Source organism: Talpa occidentalis, unplaced genomic scaffold, assembly GCF_014898055.3.
Source record: "Talpa occidentalis isolate TD23 unplaced genomic scaffold, MPIMG_talOcc4v2.1 talOcc4.16, whole genome shotgun sequence".
Lineage (NCBI taxonomy): Eukaryota > Metazoa > Chordata > Mammalia > Eulipotyphla > Talpidae > Talpa > Talpa occidentalis.
The window spans coordinates 29,321,968-29,343,439 of record NW_023601653.1 but is presented as its reverse complement, the minus strand read 5'-3'; the positions used below and the strand labels follow the sequence as shown (position 1 = coordinate 29,343,439).

The 21,472-nt window shown below is 34.0% G+C and overlaps 1 protein-coding gene across 6 annotated transcripts in view; it reads left to right on the top strand.

Annotated features, from left to right (window-relative positions):
- NAV3 (neuron navigator 3) overlaps positions 1 to 21,472 on the top strand; it is a 295,341-nt gene that overhangs the window by 100,316 nt on the left and 173,553 nt on the right. For 4 of the 6 annotated variants that reach the window (XM_054696194.1, XM_054696192.1, XM_037513940.2 and 1 more), the window contains exons 5-7: positions 761 to 944; positions 15,622 to 15,690; positions 18,757 to 18,896. In XM_054696194.1, the coding sequence (XP_054552169.1) occupies positions 761 to 944; positions 15,622 to 15,690; positions 18,757 to 18,896 (393 nt within the window). The remainder of the gene's footprint in view (positions 1 to 760; positions 945 to 15,621; positions 15,691 to 18,756; positions 18,897 to 21,472) is intronic. The other 2 variants (XM_054696195.1, XM_054696193.1) reach the window with 1 other exon arrangement.

Sequence of the window (21,472 nt, the reverse complement as noted above, 5' to 3'; positions counted from 1 at the left end):
CTGCTGCACCATGTGGGTTGCTCCCTGGCCGGCTGGGGTTCGAACTCTTGATGCAGAGGCTGCAGATTGCTTCATAGTGTGGTGCTTAACATCTTGCGCCACCAGGGAGGCCCAGGCTTAGGGATTATTTTTCCAGTTTTTAAGTTGTAATTACCAGAGAAAAAGCTAGGCTCATATTATAGAATACTTGGTGCATTCATTATTTTATTTAATATTATATGATGTTATATAACATTAGATGATTTTAGATATTAGATAATACTAATTAGTTTTTAGATATCATTGGATAATAAATTGGTGTGTGATTTAGAAGGTACGTTGACGGCTATAAATCTATTTGATGTTATGTGGTGCACCCACATCATCGATATTTATAATGCAAGACAAGCGACATTTGAGTGGCTTTCTCCAGTACATAGTCTTTACAATATTGGTAACAGCTGTGTGTATTTTTGAGGGAGCCAAGGTGCTAAATCAAGTAATTAGGACAAGACAGAGAGCCGTCCATCTTCAAACAGCATTATTTGACTAACCTTGGTTCTCTGTGTTCTCCATCCCTTCAACTCTCTATGAAATTCCAAGTTATTTGGAAATATCAGCATGTTGCAGACATTCAGATTTTCTCAAAACTACCACTGAGAGACTCAAGTTTCATTTCTATCTTCATAGATTTATTCTAAGCGAACTGCATCTAGAATTTCATTTCTAAAATAAAATTCACTTTATATGATACTGCTTTTATTTTTTCTATTTGATACAGAAATAAGAAATGGAAACTTAAAAGCCATTCTAGGGCTGTTTTTCAGTTTATCTCGCTATAAGCAGCAGCAGCACCACCAGCAGCAGTATTACCAGTCCTTGGTGGAACTTCAGCAACGAGTCACTCACACCTCCCCTCAGGTGGAAGCCAGCCAGGCCAAAACCCAACAAGATATGCAGTCCAGGTAAGGAAGCAAGCAGGGATATTGTTGTAATTTATTTGTGTAGATGCAGCCTATTTTTAACAAAGTATTGTTTGTGAGATTGAAAAAGTATTTGTGCAGTTCTATCAGTGTGATGAAGTTATTTGGCTAGTGTTACAGAAGATCAGACCACTTCTCTGTTGGTTGAACGAGTTACATTTATCACCTCGTAGGTGAAATATTTTTATTTTTTTTTTTTTAATATGGTTGTTGTTTGTTTCAATGTGTGTGAAATGTCTTTTGTATAAGTTATGTGGCGTGGTTACTTCCTTTTGCAAAGCACTTTAATATTTAGGATATACTGTTGAGTCCTAGTCTCCAGGGGTGTTGTTCAATTTTGTGGATGCTTTTGATTGATTAAATAAGCAAGTCTATCAAAAATTTCAGGTCTTTTGTACATAGGATTTGGAATGCTTGGAAACATATTGTTTTTAATGATGAAATTGTTTTTATGTGTATGTGTATTTATATACACACGGATGTGTTTGTCTGACTTGAGTCTATTTGTAAATGTATACACAGCCTGGGGTGCTGACAGATCATGGCAACTTCCTTCCTTCTTCCGCTTCTGCTTTTTCCCCATTTGGGATTCATCAGTCAGGATTCAAACAGAAATGCAGAACCAGTAGCATATTTATTGAAATTTATTATGAAGAATTGGTTGACATGATTGTGAGGACTGGCTAGGAAAGTCTGAAAGTCTACAGCTAGTGCATCTTCTATGGGGATGCAGGAATCACCAACTGATGCTGTCTCAGGATGAGCCAAAACTGATGTAAACAAGTGGAATCTCTTCTCTCAGAACTCCTCATTTTTATCCTTTAACACCTTTTGACAGATTGAATCAACTCCACCAGATTATCTAGGATCATTTCCATTACTTCAAGTCAACTGCTATGAACTTGAATCACATCCTCAAAAATTTTCAAAGCCGCACCTAGTTTAGTGTTTTATTAAATAACTAAGATTGTAGCATAGTCAAGTTGACACATGAAAAAAATGATCACAGGATGAAATTTATATTTTTACATGAAATGTTGCATTTGTTCCTGCTCAGACCAAGGTATCAAGTAGTTACTCTATTGCATAAATATCTGTGACTTTTTCATAAGGAAGGAAAATGTCCAACGTGAAAATAGTCTTTCAACATGAAAATAGTCAGTTTCTATGGAGATTAGAGTAATGCTGTTTCTTGTTTGGAAAACAAGGTACAGATGAATTCTCTCATTTTTAATCTCAGAAAGTTCATTTCCATCAGTAAATATGTGTTAGACATTCAGGATATTTCACTAATCATACTTGTTTCATATGTTGATTGTTCACAAGTAGAGTTTTAGTTGATGTGGAAAAATAATAGAAGTTCAGAACCCCTACTTCTGTGCCTGGCACATGAACCACCTAACAAAGAGCAGAATTGCTCTGGTCAAAGTTCAACTTTTCTGTGACTACCTGGTAATGTATTAGAATGAAATAAATTCATAAGACACAAGATTAATTTTTCGTAGGGGTGGCCTAGCCACACATGAGGTGTTTGGATAAAAGAATATGTGAAAGGTGATGATTTTCTTTTGCTAAAAGCTTAAAATGTAGATTATTTTCTAAAATATGTACCTATTAGCTTAATTTTTTGTCCAGGCTAATAAATGACATTCTATCCTATTATTGAATATTTGGAGAATTTTACCCATTTATAAGTAGTGATTATTGAATCCCATGAACAATTAATTTTATATGCCATAGAATTAAAACATGTGAAAAAGAAAACTAATGTGAAAGTGAAGTAGTAGGAAATTACATAGATGATAGAAGTGCTAAAGTCAGGAATGATAACAAATCTATCTGAACGAATAGAAGAGCTATTTTGGGAATTTGGGAGATTATGCCCTCCACAGATGATTGTTTGCCCTTCTGCTTTTTATTTTGGAGGAGAAAGTCAAGAATGTGTCCACTTGCAGTTTAGAGGACCTTGCTCCTATACAACTGACAGCAAATTGCAAAATCACTGGGCACATATTCTTTGAGTGACTTGTCTCTTCCCATTGTACCCCCTTCCCAAGTTTCTTGTGACCCCTGCCACACACATTGCTTTTGGAACTCTCTTCCCATTGAGGACATTTGCCTTCCTCAATTCCAGGAAACATCATCTCCTTCTGGGAGATTCACTCTGAAACTGGGACGGGTTACAGCTTTTCAGCCTGGGGTTATAAATCTTGAAAAGTATATAAGGAAGTTTAATTTAAGATGACAGGAAGGCTCTGGTAATTTAAGCCCTTGTGAACCTGGCTCCAATTAGTTGCTTAACTTAGCTCTGTGTTGTGGCCTGTAGTGTGTTCTTCAAAAAAGTCAGTGAATCAATTAAACTTTAAACAAAACACAAAGGACATTCATGAATCTTTTTTTAAAAAAGCAGGATTTTTTTCATTTGTAAAGAAATAATTGTCAGTAAAAAATAGTCTTTAGCGAATGACTTAAGAATTTATTCTTAAGAGTATGCAATTGTGTCTCCACACACATGCACACACACACACATACACTTTGCATATGTTCTATGGGTTAATCCCATTGTTTTAAAAGCTTTACAACAACTACTACTTCTGTTGTAATAGATGAAGCAGCATCTATTTTTTTTTTTTTTGGTTATTTTCGTGTCAGGCAAACCTGGAGTTGAATTCTGCTTACCCATTTCCAATGGTGTGGCACTCGGTTTGTGACTTTAACCTGCTCAAATGCCATAGTTTTTACTTCAGATGTTAGAATGGGGATGGCTTTCATAAAAAGGGTGTTTAAGACCAGATAAAATACTGTATGTATACAGTGACTTCTTAGTATAATATTTAGCATATAACAGACATTCCAACTGGCCCATTTCATCTTCCCTTCTTCTTTTAAGAACATGCCACATGTCGAATAAAATATATTCACCCGCATTAGAAATCTCGTCAATCTGATAACTGTTCCCTCCTTTCTCAGTTTCTTTGATAAAATCTTACCATTTCACTTCTACATTTTATTTAATATGCAAAGGTTATTTAATATAATAATATCCAATGATTAAAATAACAGCTCAAACCTTCCCATGCCCAGTCTATCTACACAAAAATAACTCCTTTAATTATTTTAGGTAGTTACTTTAGTAATGACTTCCATATAACTAGTTAAAATACTCCTACAACTAGTTTTTATTCCAACTTAGCTATCTTTCAATTTGTTTAGTCTCCCATCTCTCTCATCCCCCATTCATACATTCAACAAATATTTATTAAGCGCCTAATATGTTCCGAAAACTTTTCTAGGCCTGGTGTACAAAACAGATTAAAGAATTCTTGTCCTCTTGTCGGTTACATGCTAATGATGGGAGACAAACAATTAAAATGTGTATGTATGTACGTATATATCCATCTATATATATGCATGTATGTATGCAATTGGAAAGGTGAATGTTGGAAAAATAAATCAGAAAAAGGGAAATAAATGCACAGTAACCATATTTCCATAAACCTAATTGGTTCTGAATGGTTCATTCAATGGATGACATTTAGCAAAAGGAGGTAGAACTAGATTTTCTAATATCTTATAGTAGAATGTTTCAGGCTCTTGTGCAGAAGATAAAAACTAAGTGCTTAAGTTGAAGTATCCCGTTGGGCTGAATCAGAAAAAAAGGAGGCAGAAAAAGATGAGAATATAATTCAGAGGGAGTGCAGGCTGACATTAGTATGATCTTGTTGCCAGTATAAGGACTTCGGATTTTATTGGGAGAGGTGGGGGAGCTATTACTATACACTATAAAGAAGAGCATAAACAGTTACAAAAATCAAGATGTCATGCTTGATGCAATGTTATGCATAGATTCTACTGGAAAATGTGAAAGCCGGGACTTTGGATCTACGGACTATGAAGAGCGGAATATCAATTTCAAATACATTTTGAAGATATATCAGTAGAATTAGCTGACAGTTTTTCAGTGGAACTGATAAACTGAGAGGAGACTCTTCCACAGTTTTGTCTGTAGAAACATGATAGGAATGCATAGGAATTTGGCAAGAACAGATTTGGTAGAGAAACGTTAAGATATTCACTTGTCAACTTTGAAATGTCTACTAGGCATACATTACTGGGGTTTATAGATATAGGTTGTATTTAAAAATTCTAGAGATAGAAGAATATAGAATAAGCATTTACAAATTATAAAGTTATGAGACTAGACATGATAAAATCAACAAAATCTGTATAGCTGAAGACTGAAGATTGGATTCAGGAGCCCAGAATGTTTAGAGATTAGGCTGATAGCAAGACCTGGTAATGGAGACAGAAATAAAATAGCCTATGAAGTGGAACAAAAAACCCACAACTTGTTTTCCTGGAAACCAGTGAAGGAAAAGTTACAAAGTAGGAGGGAGAGATCAATAGTAACAATTTCTGTATAGACCTTACTGTGTTCCAGTTAGCATTCTAAGTACTTTATATGCATATTCCTTCTCTCAGTCCTCACAACAGTCCTGTGACATATGTACTAGTTTTCAGATAAGACCCTGAAAGTGGAAATGTCAATTAATTTGGTGACTAGTCTTTAAAATGAATTCAGACAGTCTGTCTAGGGTTTTTATTTCTAATCATTATCTACCTGAAGAAACTCAGCTGCATCAAATATTGTACTTCAGTAAGATGAGTGTGAGATCTGACCCATGAATTTTGTCTGGAGAATGACAGGCACTATTTCAGTGGAATAGTTGATGTGAAATCTTGATTGGAATCTTTTAAATAGAAAATGGGAAGGAGTAGCTGGAAATAATACTTACAGACTGGTCTTGCTAGGTGCTACTAACATAAATAAACTACACTGTTTCTTTTATTGTTAACTTTGTAACTTTATATATTTAGATGGCATCTTTCTCAATAGGCTATACAATAGCATTCTCTTTTGTTGAACACAAATATCAACACTTGTGTTGATAGCTCCCTCATCCACTAACAGTATCCGAACTCTGTCATCTGTATACATTGCTGTTCTTATTTCTTTTTGTTCATTGAGATGACATTAGTTTACATAATTGTTGGTGGGACTTCCCCGTATTTTAATTTTTTTATCAAAGCTCATAGGATATGCAGTCTTTTTATATGTTGATAGTTCCAAACTTTTATTATAGGTTTATTTGAATGTTTTAAAACCAGTGGAATGTTTATGTAATGGCATAAATCAAGATTATAAATGCAGAATGAATACATGACTCTGATCCTTTCCTATTCAAGCCTTCCTTGAATGATCTAGTGAGTTTGTATTTGTTTATATGTAAGCATAAGCTGGTAGGTGACTTTAAGAATGGGCGAGGGCTCATTTAATAATGCTTTAAAGGGACCGGTTCAGGTAAACTAAGAGACCACCCTATGCAATATCTCTTTTTTTTCTGGACTTGTCCAGTCATTATAGTTAAAAATGCTTCTTGTTTGTTTCTTAAACAGTATTATAAAAATCACAAATTAGATTAAGAATTTAGAAGTGTTCAAAAAAATCAGATGTTTTACTTCTAATCATAGTAGACTTTGTCAAAGTTTGTTTTATACATTCCACTTACCAAACTAGTTTTATCTACTAGTTTTCTAGGTCTATTTTTTAAAGGTAGTTTCATTAAAATGCATTTTAGAGCGAAACACTGAGTATATTGCACTGTATTTTATTTCATAATAAAAACTGTAAATTTTAAAAGAGCAAAATAATGTTTTGAACTACAAGTAAGGAAAGACATTGTGGAAAATCTAATTTATGGTAACAATGTGAGAGAAACTTGAGCCTGATTTCCTGAGTTCTCCTTTATCTTGTGTTCTGCATTTCTACAGGAGCAAGAGACTTTAATGCAGGAGTTATCTCACGCAGGAGTCATCCTCTTTAGTTAGTGTTTTGGGATCCTACAAAAGCAGACCATGTCGGTGGCCTTATTAACTGTCAGTAGAAAATTTAAGCTAAGGCAGAGGTTATAATATATTTACACACTATATTTCACTAATGGGATATGTTATCACAGTAACCTGTCTCCCGTGCAATCAAGATGATATTTCAGACACCCAGCTACTAATAAGAAACAGGTGTGGATAAAAGCTAAGTATTTGAGTCCGTTATGAATTAGGCAACAACTGCTTTCAATGAAGTCTCAGCAAAATTTAAGTATACAAAGTATTTTTATCATATACTTTGATGTGAGCATAGTTGTTGGAAAATTTCTGAAGTATTTTTTAAGGAACATATGTAGTTTTGCAGTACAAAATATATTTTTTGCATAACAGGTTAATTACCTCCCTCTTTTTTAGATTAGCTTGTCAGTTTTCATTTTATAACATTGCACAAGGATCCTACAGAGGGAAAAGGAATAATTTGATTTAAAGAATTTATGAAATCTTCATTCTGGAAGGCAGCTGTGCTCCCTACTACACCATCAATGCTGAATCTTAATTATGAATATGTAGTTTTATCTTTATCCTTATAAATCATAGAATATACAAGGAAATATATTTAAATCTATTTCTTGGAAATTTTTCTGGGTGTGCTTTGCTGTCTTCTATGTTTCTTATTTTGTCTGAAACTCCTTAAAGATTTACTATGTATGTAATTATACCTAATATTTGCTCAAGCTATCTTCAGTGAATTTATTTTTTTAAGATGTTACTATTTTTGCATAGAAGAACTGGGGTTTAGGACAGAGGTACAAGGGGTGAGAGGCTTCACCAGAGACACAGTGGGGAACAGAACAGGCAGATCTACTGAAATACACTGCAGCAGTGGGTGAGACGGGAGAGGTCTGCTGCATCATGTGGATCGGCTCCCTGGCCACGGATTGAACTGAAGCCTTCCAGGTGGTCCCCCACAGTGGTAGTGCTGAGACTTAACCCCCTAGGCCACCAGGGAAGCCCCTATCTTCAGTGAATTTATAAAGAAATAATTCCACCTTTTGAAAATAACACCATCTTTTAATGGAAAAGTAAAACTGGAAGATAAAAATTATTCTTTAAAATCTATAACCAAGAAACTTCTTGCTTCCTATCCTGTAATATCTCTTTGTATTCCTCCTTGGCTTGGGATGGTGCTGTTAAAAGGATGACTATGATTTTTGATTAAGCATGTTTTTTTCTGTCTTTGGGAATCTAGAATACTAAATATCTGACTGGATAGGAAATCTATTTAGTGTCCTTATGGCTCCTAGACTGAAGGTCAATAAATAGACAAGGGAGAAAAATGAGTGATTTTAATTAATTCTCTAAATTATCTCAATATAAATGAGCAATTGCAACAACGTACATAATATAAAAATTGCCCTTAAGTTCAACCCTGCTCTGATAAACATAGTTTATTCAGTTATATTGATACTATATACGTACATTTTAAAAATTACTGTTTCATACCCAATTTTGTTTTTGCTGAACCAATCACTATACTGTTGGGCATAGTTTATGAATGCCATATGGAATACATTAAATCTTTCAGTGAAAGATAATACTGTTTCTAGTGTTCCTTCATATATTAGAGCCCGATATTCTGTTTCATTAATAATTAAAAATTCAAATATGACCTTTCCACAAATAAAGATTCAACCCCCACTATGTGCCAAGAACAATGCTAGATGTATGGCTGAGATAATGTGATGCTTTTATCTTTCATCTGCACACAATCTAATAGAGGACCTAGATATTTAAACAGATTGATAAATAAGTTATATGAACGAATCTCACACAGTACAAGTTACTTGGTGACCACATTAGAGGAAAACCCCATAGAAAGGCACTGATGCTATTTCACAGGTAACGACCTGTTTATACAGGAGAAAGTACAAGTGGAATTGTGTTCTGGGTATCTATTGCTGTTACGATATAAACACCCCAAATTTACTGGTATGAAACAATAGCCATCTTTCTATGCTTGTGAATTTGTGAGCCTAGGAATCAGACAGGACATCAGGACATCATGATGATGTTCCTGTACTATGCCTGGGATCCCTTCAGGGAATTGTGGAATGACTGGGTGTTACAAACTGCTGGCAGGCAGAACATTTGTGACCGGAGAATCCACTTCCAAGATGACTCCCTCACTTACGTGCCTGACAGTGTAGCTGGGACAATGAGCGCACATGGCTTTTCAGCAGGGCAGTCTCAGGAACTTGCACTCCTCCGTGGTGTAACATATTGGCTGAGGGAGTGACAAGCCCACCCAGATCAAAGCGGGGGGGGGCACACAGACCTCACCTCTTAGTAAAAAGGGCATCAAATAATTTATTAGAGCTCTGTGTGTTTAAATTGCCACAGGGTGTGATGAGAGATAAGATTAAAGATGTAGGCAGAGCTCAATTTATAGAAGCTCTGAATGCTGTGCCTGGGAACTGGGACTTATATTTCTTGAATGTAAAGGAAAATTGCGTTGGGGAATTTTTTTGGCAGAGGAAAAATGATGCTATTTATACCTTAGGAGTAGGGCCTTGGTGACAGGGAAAAGAAAAAAACGTGCTTTGAGAGAGAAATGGGAGGTACATTGGAGCTAAGTGGATAGAGAATGAACAGTTTATTAATAGGTGTGAGGGTCTGACTAGGGAAGAGGATTTTGTGACTATTTTGAGGAAAGAATAAAAGAAAATCATCATATTTCTATTTTTGTTAATGAGTAGTGATATATTTCAGTAAGGAAAAAAATAATGAAATGATGGAAAGAGATGAGAAGAGATGAATTGAATAGTCAGTAGGACTTCTAGATGTTGGTGTCCAGTGTGGGCCTCTTGACCCAGGAGAGTAGTCAGGGCTAGAGGTAGAGGTTTGAGAACATTGACTTAGTGATGTTTGACCAGAAATACAGAAATAAAAAAGATTACTAAAATTTATAGTTGAATAATCTTTTTTATTTCTGTATTTCCACACTACGGGGGAGGGGGTAGATGGGAGTAAGATGAAAACAAGGGAGGTGGGAATTGTATGGGGACTATAAGCAAGATGAAAATGCATGCATTGTGCAAAAAATAAAAAATGATGTAAAAATATATAAAATAAAAAAATAATAAAAAAAATCAGAAAATTAAAGTTCTATTAAAAGTAAAAAAAAAAAAAAAAAATTACCCAAAAGAGTATAAAGCTTGGGGAAGAAAGGAGGGCTCAGAATAGAGCTCTGGGGACCACATATATGGATACAGTGAGCAAACAAGAGAATGTTCCTTTGGTTTGTTTTGCAATATATTCAGTTTTAGGTAACTTTTTTACTTCTTAAACACAAATTGATTTTTGTTGTTGCTGAGGAATGCCTCATTTTCCAACATTTTACCTTTATATTTAAATTAATTGTGGGACCCAGAGTATAGATCTAACACAAATGTGAAATAAATTTTATATGCATATCAAATTATATTTTCATCTACTCATTGTTTCACAAAATAAAACATTTATTAAATCCTGTATTTGATCACATTTTGATGATGCATGATGTTAAGAATATTGGGTCTGGAAGACTCACCCACCCCATGCATGTTGCTTTGGGAACATGCTTGGGTGTCCTGTAGGGATAATTTCTTATGTTTCTTTATAGGATTAGGATTATAGGGATTTATATTGTTGAGTTCAGGAAACAAGAAGAGTGAGTAGTGTCCAGGGAATTTGAGGGAGAATCAGATGTAATTGTATCTGATTTCAAGAAATTATGATCCCACGGTCATTATAAATGACGGTCATTATCTCTGACTGCAAGTCAGAGATAAAAGCTGCAAAACTGTTAAAAATTGTACTGAGAGGTCCACGTTTGTGACTTTTGGAGTAAGTACATAAGTGACATCAAAACCTGTAAGTGAGAACCAAAAGGTGTAACATTGAGAAGACTACCAAGTGTAGAGGGACAGGTTATTCCAAAGGATTGAGGAATATAGGATGTTGTATTGTTCTGAATTCATCAGAATATTCAGTAGAGCCTCTGGGGCTCTGAAATGTATATCGGAATGCCACTGGATTTTCTTTTTAACTATTACAGCACTTATTTGTGCCCAACACACTTCTAAGTGAGCTTTTAGGTAGGTGAACTTAATCATTGTTTCTTAACAGATGAGGAAACAGGCAGAGGGTAGGTGAGCTGGATCCGGTTAGCTCTAAACTCTGTGTTATTAACCAGTATATGCATGCTATCTTTACTACTAGCATTTTCAATATAATATTTCATAGAAAATAAATATTACAATGTACCAATTTTTTTGCATACTTGCCATAATATTTTTGTATTTCCCCTTCTAAGCTTGAAGTCAATTCAGTTTATATTAAATATCAAATCAAACTTATTGTGAAGGGTTTTGAGTTAGTACATATGGTTGCAAGGGTTGTACTCAGCGTGAAACATTAATCTCTGCATGCTTACACATAATTTTTTGAAATTTAATCTTTCTGGCACAGTGAAAATACATGTATTAAGTCAATAAAATTATTTTAATGATTCATTACTGATTCATCAGTTAATTATTGATTATACCAATAAATGTAAACTTATTAGACTAAATGGAACACAAAACTAAATCAAATTTCTCAGTATCTGTGTATATTTACCATTTAAAAAACCCTAAGGGTATGTAGTCAATTTCTTATTTATTCATTTATTCAATATTCAAAAGTATTTATGCACTTTGTAAGAGAACCATTATAACATGACCATAAAGAGATCTTTAGTTCTACTGTAAAGGTAGGTTTACACATTCCTAAATGTCCATCTTCTAGTATTTCCTGTTACTTTATCCTTTGACTAGTGAACTCACTTAGAAGTAGAGCCTTGATTTGTTTCTCTTCATATCCTATACCAGGGATATTCAATCTCTTTTCACTATATTCCACTTCTATGGAACCATACTGGGTAATTCATGCCAGAGGCCCAGGAGCCATCCTGGTTTTCTTCTTTTCTTCAATCCCTATGTCCTTGTTAACCTCTCTCCATAGTGAAGACTATGGGTTCTTGGGTGTTGGGTGTGGTGTGGTAACATACATCTGAAGAGGAGTGATCCTACACCTCTAAACCAGACAGTGCTGTAAACCAACATTATCTAAATAAAAAAAAATACAACTTAAAAAACATTAAAAGAAAGGTAAGTGAGATGAAGATTTCTAGAAATAGGAGGTTATCAACGGTATCTGAAGCAACAGCAAGATAGATGAGGCATGGCTTGAGATATTTAGATCATACTGTTAATTTTGAAAACTTAAAGTTTCATCCTTCAAGGTTGGGCATGGGTAGCTATTCTGCAGAACATACCTTCTTCAATTTTATTATGCATAGGAATCACCTTGGGATCCTGTTAAAATATGGATTCTGATTCAGTAGGCCTGGGATGAGACCTGAGATTCAGTATTTCTAACAAGTCCGTTGTGGAAGCCAATTTTGTTGCTCTATGGACAGCATTTGGAGTAACAATGCTCTGGTGGTTAATAAAATGGGTAATCTCAACTCAGGATCTGTTTACTTTGAGAAACTTTCTTCCTTTACAATAAATAAGTAGTGCAATTCCACATGGGAATTTGCATTGAAGTTGGATTAGAAAGTTCTGACAGTTTGGATCCTGCTGTGTATTGAACACCAGATGAGTTTCATCTTTTTTATTGACTGTCTCTAATTTCTTCCTCATCCTTTGTATGTTAGGGGAAATGGAAAGCATTCCCTTGGTATTTTGCTTTATCAAATCAATGAGCAGATATTTCCTTTGGTAGAACCACAGTGAGTCTCAAAATATTTTATTTCTCTTATGCTTTTGTTTCTGATACTTTTTTGCCACCCCTAGGTAGAAGGAGTCTCATTTGACAACAAAAATGCATTCTTCGATCCAGATGACTGAAAATCCTTAGTTTTCTGGTGTTCCACCTCTGTTTATCACCACTTGCTTTGGGGCTGTGTCTGCATGTCCCTTGTGTCAGTTTTATTAATAAGCTGCATTAGCTGTATCTGCTCACCTTCTCTGTTACAACTGTGCTTGTAAATCTGAAACTTGGAAATAGTATTATAAGCATTGTGGGAAAAATACTTTTCTGCTGCCCAGGAAGGCAGAACCAGATAAAAAGTTAAGAAAAATTAAGGGAGCTAGTAGTATAGTGGGAAATGGTGGTTGGAGTGGAGGGTGAGTTAGTGTGAAAAACATGGAAATTCAAGGAGAATGTAGGTGCTAATGGACTTGTGTGAATTGAATCAGGTTAACTGGTATTGATTTCATATCTCCAGTAAATAAAAGGAAAATGGGAATAGTCGATTGTTAAGGTTTCAGTCCCACAGAGCTAAAACAAAAAAAATGGTGCTTTTGTAAAGAAAGAAAATAATTAGAAGATCTGGTTAGGACTTGGGAAATTAAAGAATGAAACTGTGAGTTTAATGTAGTGACATGGAAGTCATGGAAATACTCAGATTTTTTTTTTCAGTTGATATTGATGGTGAAGAGGACGATGCATTAATTTTTGCTTCTCAGATTTTACTTGAAATATTATGAAGCCGATTGCTAAGTGAAAGAATATATGCTTCTCATTATGGAAAGAGAACATTTGAACTGTCATGCTTTTTAAGAAATGGGTAAAGGAGAAGAGTCCTTGTAAAAGAAAAAGAAAATGGACTTGAATTATTGGTGGGCAAATTGAGTGAGTTTATTGGCATGCCACTCTATGAAAGATATATTCAAAAGGTCAGAGGGTATATGATATTCAAACACCAAGATGTCAAACCATTGTGCGATTGAATAAAACTCTTGTTTTTTCCAAATAACAGCTTTTCATCTATAGGGGAGGTGGGGCAGCAGTCAAGTTTTGAGAGAATAAAGTGTGTGAGCTTGATACAAAACTATAGGCAACAAGGAGCATATTTTCTCATAATAAATTGGAAACCACATATGAACCTTACAACTACATTGATTTTGGCAAAGTCCATTGGCATCTCTAGATTTTGTTATTCTTTTCCCGCTTCTATACTAGGAATCTTGGTACTTCTTTAAAATCGTGAAGCAAAAAGAATTGAGGTGACTTCAGTCCCTAAAGGGAAGTACATTATTTTACTGTCATCCATCTTGATAATATTTGTGTTGTTTGAAGAAGATAGAATAAAACATAGCAGTGAGACTTCAGGTAGATCTCTTGTTCTTGGGTCAACAAAGAGGCTGAGTAGTTCACCAAAGATTTTTCTTCGTTAGGGATGCTTTTATTTTTCAATTTAAATTTTAAATTAAGATCATATTTTATTGAAAAACTTTTGTTTTTATTTTTCAATTTGCCATGTAATTATTATTACAGTTGTGCCTAGCTGTTTCAGTGCCCAATGTAGTTAGAAATAGAATGAATGATCTAAAAACAGTAATGCATACAACTGTGAAAAACAAATGTTCTAGGAGCCTGAAAAGCCCCCAAGATATGAAACTTTTTCCCCTTTTTAACCAATTACTTTTATGGGCCTGTGTATTTCTATCACAGGCCAGTGTAATGGAGTAAAATTAAACTTAGGAAACATGTCACCAGCCTAAAAAAAAAAATCATCCTTTGACTAAAATACCTTCTGCTTGGCAGCAAAGCAAGCAGATTAGCTGGCAGCAGGGCTCCAAGTGACCCATCCTACCCTGATTCCACCCTCTCCCCCATGTTTCCTTGTAACTGTGTGTGTGAGAAGTGATTCTCCATTCAGCATCAACCCATGGCCATCACAGGGTGTGTGAAATCTGTTTGAGGGCAATGAGTCTTACCATATCTTTCAGAACACTACTTTCAGACTCCTTAGTTAACTCAGAAATCAGTTTAGCTTTGAAACACAAATTTTTGTTTTGTTGTATTTAATGAAGAACCCACTATAGATCAATTCTTCAAGACATGGGTGAAATAATGCTTTCTTGTGTGTTTTTGATCAAAGGTTTTGATTTAATTTAAAGCACAGTCATTCTGCTTATAAAGTATTTATTGATCTTTAAAACATGGTATATTGTGTATTTTTTTAATATTTTAAATATTGTGTTTTTTGTTCAAAAATTTTGATTAAAATTTAATAAGAACTGTAATTCAGTAATGCCCAGAAATCTTCATTAGTAGTTATTCAGTTTGTTTTTAAAGAGTTTAACTCTAGTTTCAAAATTGCATAGTCCTATTTTTTTTGAAAAACATATTATTTACTTAAAACATTCTATCGAGGACTAGAGGTCAACAATAAATTATTAGACAGAAATGAAATATTTTGATCACTTGGTTTTCAAAATAACATTTACATTAAAAGATCAAAAAAGAAGAATTTGATAAAAATGACTCTTATCTCACACACATTTTTTTTTCATTTTTAACTTTTTTGAGAGAGATCTTTCTATCATATAAGTCAAACAAACATTCCAGAAGTTATCATAAGCTTTTACAAAGATTGAATTTTTGTGAGATGAAACAGTACTATTTAAAATAGTATTAATGATATCACACAGGCTTAATTTTAAAATTAGTGATGATTTTTTATTTCAAGGGGTACATTGCATTATTTCATAGTGTGTTCCTAATCTAAGATCATGGTGTATGTTATGTTATCATAATTTTCTAATTAATTTGTTCTTTATACATGTTTATACATGCTCCAATTGCATTTCATGTACTCATAGTTTTCTTATAAGTTTGTGCTTTCTTTCCATGTTCAAAGAATCTCTTTAATTCAATTTCTCTGTTTCTCCTCATACAGTCTGGCAGCCAGATATGCAACTCAGTCTAATCACAGTGGAATTGCAACCAGTCAAAAAAAGCCTACTAGGTCAGTTAATATCTCTAATTTATTGCTTATTAGTGATAATAAGGTAAATGCCCCATGATATTTTGTCCTACCATTCTAATTTTTTTCAAAAATAAAACACATCTGGATGAAAATTTTGGAAGATGAAACTCTTCCAAGCAAATTTTCTTATACAGTCCTGCAGATAAGCATGTTTGTGTTAGATCGTTAATGGATTTTGATTTCTACTGTAGTTTCATTGTATATCTAGTGCTAGGATTGGGCTAAAGTTTAGGTTGTAACCTAGAGAAAGTGAAGAAAAAAATGACCTTGAAGACCCCGTTTTTTCTATCTGAGAGTATCTGGAATTTATACAAATTTGCATTTGCTTTTTGAGATGGGCCTGTATTAACTGTGCACATTTTGCAGCAGACTGAGAAATTGGCATATTTTTGTGGGGAAGTTAATACTAGGTCAGCCTGAACTCTTCTTTTATCTGAAATGGTCTAAACTTTTTCTTTCTTATGACATATGCATTTTAAAGACAGTATTATAATACATTTTGTACTGTTTGGAAAATGCTGGTATACAAATATGAGTTGAAAGTGTTTGATATTTTTCTTAATGTTAAGTTGTTGAAGACAAGATGATAGTACGGAGTAGCTAAGAGAATTCACAGCAAATGTGTTTTGTACCCCCTGATTCTTATGTGCTTATATGTGCCACCTCACTGGGGAAATATCTCAGGGTGGTTAATACTCATTACAATGTTGACCACGAGGACTGCTTACTTATGGTGCCTTAACTTAAGGTATGTACTTTTCCCCTTGCCTTGGTTTTCTACGTTATGTTCATTTCCGTAATAATTCAGATGATTCTGGAGAGACAAATTAAAGGGCATTTAATTAAAAATTAGAAGAAATGATATAAATTAGCATGTGCAGAGAACAGTGACCTGCCATGTACAGTAAGCACATTTTATTACCACTTCTAAGTCTGATGCACGTAAAATATATTTTAAGTGCTTTGATCTAATAGGACATCTCCCTTTTTGGCTTCATTTTTATTTCTCCTTTTTATTACTTTGATGAATGATCTGGAGTTCTGGCTGCCTGTCAAATTAGGGTAATGAGAAGAGCAAATGGATTTTTTAATCTGTTTTAAGTTGTTCTTCTGAGAACTAAAGATCATTTGCCTTATGGGTCACAGTAAAGATTAAAATGCATTTTAATTGCTTTTTTAGAAGGAGGTCAAGTTTCATTGCAAGCAGGGCAAGTTTTGTGACAAAATTTGTTTATACATGTGAGTTTGGAATGAACTTCCTGAGTCTATGACTGTGTCTACAGGAATAGTTCTCAGATGTGCTATGATCGGGACATTTGGCCAAGTTAATTATTTGAGTTCTTTCTTTAAAGTGTAATTACTGGTACTTTAAATTCCTGTTGTCTGTGGTTATTGTGCTATACTTACAAGCTCTCTAGCTCCATTAGAGGAAAAGTTAAATGCTGGAATCCTTTGGAAAAGAGTCTAATCTTGTGCATGATAACAGATGAAGGAACTCTTTATTAGCCATATGTATTTACACTCCAAAATGCAATCAACATTTTGAAATTAACAATTCCAAGAAATAAACCTGTTTTAAAACTGGCATTTGTGTTTTCCTGATACTCATTTGATTTTTGCCATACTCATTACTATTTTAAAAGTATTTGTTATTTAAGAGTTTGATTTTTGAATAATTTGGAAATAATATTAAGTAGTATTATAAAGGTGAGTTAAAATTTGAACATTACAACAACTGAATGAAAGTGTAATATATTGGGCACCTCCATAAAAAACATTCCTTTGTTAAAGAAATTTTGTAAAAGAGAACAGTAAAACATTCAGCACTGTATTTACATGTTTGAGAGTATTGTTCATTTAATTTTTAGTGTTTCTTTTAAAATAGAAACTCTCAGAGCAGTACATAGTGATATTCACATGGTGGCAGCAAATCCTACTCTAGATGCTGTAACCTTTAAAATAATGTTTTTTAAAATGTCAAAATGCTAACATTAGTTCTCAATTTCTAATTTTTAATTTATGTGTATTGAGTTTATTAGCATTATGTAATATACATTAGTTGTATTTAAAAAAAGAATGATTTTACCTTTAGGCATCATTCATAAAATAACTGATACCTGAAACTTGAATGTAGAAGATGCTAAAAGAATGAAATAAATGATCTGGATTGATTTTGATTATAGTGCAAATAAGATAACCAAAGATTATTATATGTTCCACTTTCTTGGTTTTAAAATAGTCCGCATCTACTTCTTAAGTCCAGTCTTTCATACACAAAGAGTAGCTGAAGCTCCTGTCACAGTGGGTGCATTTTAAATCGTGCTAACACAGTATGTCACCTTCTGAGATATGCATCTTTTATTGTTATATTGCCTCTGTGATCATTTGATCACATTTGTCATGCCAACTAAATACGAGGTGCTTACTTTAGACAAGAAGAATATTTTTTGTCTGTATATTGCAGATCAGTCAAATCTGAATTAATTCATGATTTTGATCCCCACACCATGTTCTGGGGGAGCTAACCAGTTTAGGTTTTCAGTTAGCATTTACTGTTTCCAATTCGTTCAGTCACCTTGTTTTCTTCTTGTGATTAATATACAGGTTGGCAGGATAAAAACAAATATCCTTTCATTGAAAAGAAAAACTTAACTACTGCAGATAGATGAGTATTAATATACCTAGACTGTAGTAAAGTGCTATTATTTCCTTTGCTTTTCATGTAATTGTTATAATACTCTTTAAGTTGAAGTGTCTTTTCACAGGTCTGTGGTAAGTATGGCTTTTTAAATTCAGGGTTACTTTATTTCTAATAGTTCCACAGTATTAGTATATTTTGGGGGAATATTTATTGAAAAGTGAAATGAGAGCTGAAGATACTCAACCCTTGTTTTTAACTATTTGTTGCTTAAGCCATCATTTCCTGGTAATTTTAGAACATCATATGTTGATTTGTTTGTGATTGACTCTTCTCTGCTCAGAACCTTCTGCTCCTATCTTTGTATAACGTACAATAATGATGTAATTTTTCTTATACTATTTCAGGCTTCCAGGGCCCTCTAGGGTGCCAGCTGCAGGCAGCAGCAGCAAAGTCCAAGGAGCCTCTAATTTAAATAGGAGAAGTCAGAGCTTTAACAGCATTGACAAAAACAAGCCTCCAAATTATGCAAATGGCAATGAAAAAGGTAAGTGTTTCACTATTGCATCATTATGGCATAAGTCTAACATATGAGTCTGGTAAATTATATGCTAAATCTAATATTTGTGCAGCGTTAAAGCTTTTGGAATTGAAATATTATCAGTGGAGTTTTCTCTTTTTTCTAATCATCCACTCCTGAATTCCAGCTTTCTTTAGGACTCTTCTTATCTGAAGAACATATATAGGAAATAAACTCATTTATTTTAAAATGGTGTATTATATACCCAAATACAAAATCTGGTTCTCAAAAAGTGTTCCTCCCCTGTGCATATAAATAGCACCTTCTGTTGTCTTCTCTAATTTCATAAAAATTATCCTGAAATCTTAAATCTGTATTCAATTTGTTTGAATCCTTAACAGTTAACATAAATGCCATAAGTGTTTTGGGAACTTTAAGGTTGGAATATCAGAAATTGAGACATAATTGTGAGGCTATTTAATCTTTGAAGGAAGTAGGACACACAAACATTAAGACCTTAGTTTTCCCTAAAGAGAGAGAGACATCATTCATGTTCTCTTATTGTTTTCTAGGAACACACTTACATGGTTGTAGGTAATATGAGTGTGTGAAGAGTACCATTTCAGTGGTACTTTAAATTTCTCTTCACAGTATTCAGAAATGACAAATATACTTAGTAGAAATGTTGGTGAATTTGATTTGACTAATTCAAACAGATAGAAACTGTTTTGTTCCCATCAGATCATTTCATATTGCTTCAAACAAATAATCTGATTAGATAAGTTTCTCTTATTCAGACATGACTGGACAGGGGTAATTATGAATAAAACATCCTCCTAAAAATTTCCCACCTTTTAAAGCAAATAAGAAAGTCTATAAACACCTGAATGCAGATCAGTATGTCTTGATCTCAGTACATACTCCCAGTTCTTTTTTTTAAAGATGTATTTATTTATGCATACAAGAACTGGGGTACAGTCCAGAGGTGCGGGGGGTAATAGAATTCACCAGAGACAGAGTGGGGAGCAGAACAGGCAGATCTACTGAAGTACACTGCTGAGGGGAGCAGCAGGCCAGGCAGGAAAGGTCTGCTGTGCCATGTGAGTAGCTCTCTGGCTGGCCAGGGATCTAATTCGTGCTGCAGTGGTTGAGGATAGCTTCGCAGTGCTGTGCGAAGCTCCCTTGCGCCACCAAGGAGTCCCCATTTTCCCAATTCTTGAGTTGAATGAAAAAAAAGAAAACTGCAGTGTATATTTGAAAGTTAGGAGTTTATATTTAAAATGTGGTGCACGGGTGCATTGGGGAAGGAAATTCTATGGGGACTTCACCTGAGGGAGTGGGGGAAGCAAATATTCTTTAAAAATGAACAATGATGCAAAACATAAAATTAATTAATTAATTAAAAAATAAAATGTGGAATAAAATTTAATATCCTAAGAAATCTTACTTTTCCCTGGAAGAAGGGAGGTAACAATTCTTCAGAACATTCTCTCTTCTTTTGGAACTTTCCTATTAAGTGTCATACAGGTTCTGCATGTGCCATAAATTCAGTATGCTTTGACACAGAGATGTGTGAGAGATGAAATGGAATGCTCAATGTTGAAATTAGCTTCTTGATAACACAGCTATATAATATTTTTTGCAAAAAATTACTAATAAAGAGAACTTTGCCTGAGAAATGTTTTAGATGATCTAATACTTTGACATCATAAGGTATTTGATTTTTTCTGTCATGTGAAATACTTTTCTTCATTTCTGGTATAAAAAATAATAACCCCAAAGTAGGCAGCATTCATATTTTTCCACTGCCTTAGGCCTCTCCTGTATATATAGGAAGTAGCACAAAATTAAAAAGTATTGTAGCAATATATACAATCACCACAAGGTGGAGACAGATGACGTACATTATCATTTTGACCCTAGAAGCAGATTTCCTTCTGTCCATATCTACAGCCAAAGACAAGAGTTATCAGAATAAATTAGCTAGCACTTCAATTCCAATGAACTAAAAATCCTCAAACATTTCAAATGTGTGACATCACATTCCCAAATATTTATAATACATTAAATGTAGGCATTAAATGTTTGTAACCTGCCAATGATAACTTAAGCATGAATTGCATCACATGATTTAGTAGTCATCTGGAATTCCTTTTACATGATGCACAGCATTTTCTGTTAACATGTGGTTCCAACTTTATGTCAATACATCTCATATCAATGTTTGTAAATTAATCTTTGTGTCATACTATTTTATATTTCCAAAAACATTCTCTTAGATTATAAGAGCAAACAAAACAATGATAAATATTACATATCAAGCAATTTATAATTTATGCCTTAGTCTTTCCAGTGGTTTATCTCTTTGGGCGTTTTGTTTGTTTGTTTGTTTTTGTCAAGGATCTTTCATTTAAACTTTTTGACGTGGGTGGCAGTATAACATATCAAAATATAAAATTTCATGTGCTCACAAGTTGATCTCTGTTACAGAGGCCTGGCCAAGTAAACTGAAATTAAATAGCAATTTGTAATGGTTACAGTATTATAATGACAGAATTCAGAAAGTACTGACAAGGATTCTAATTATAGTTGCTATTCCTTTT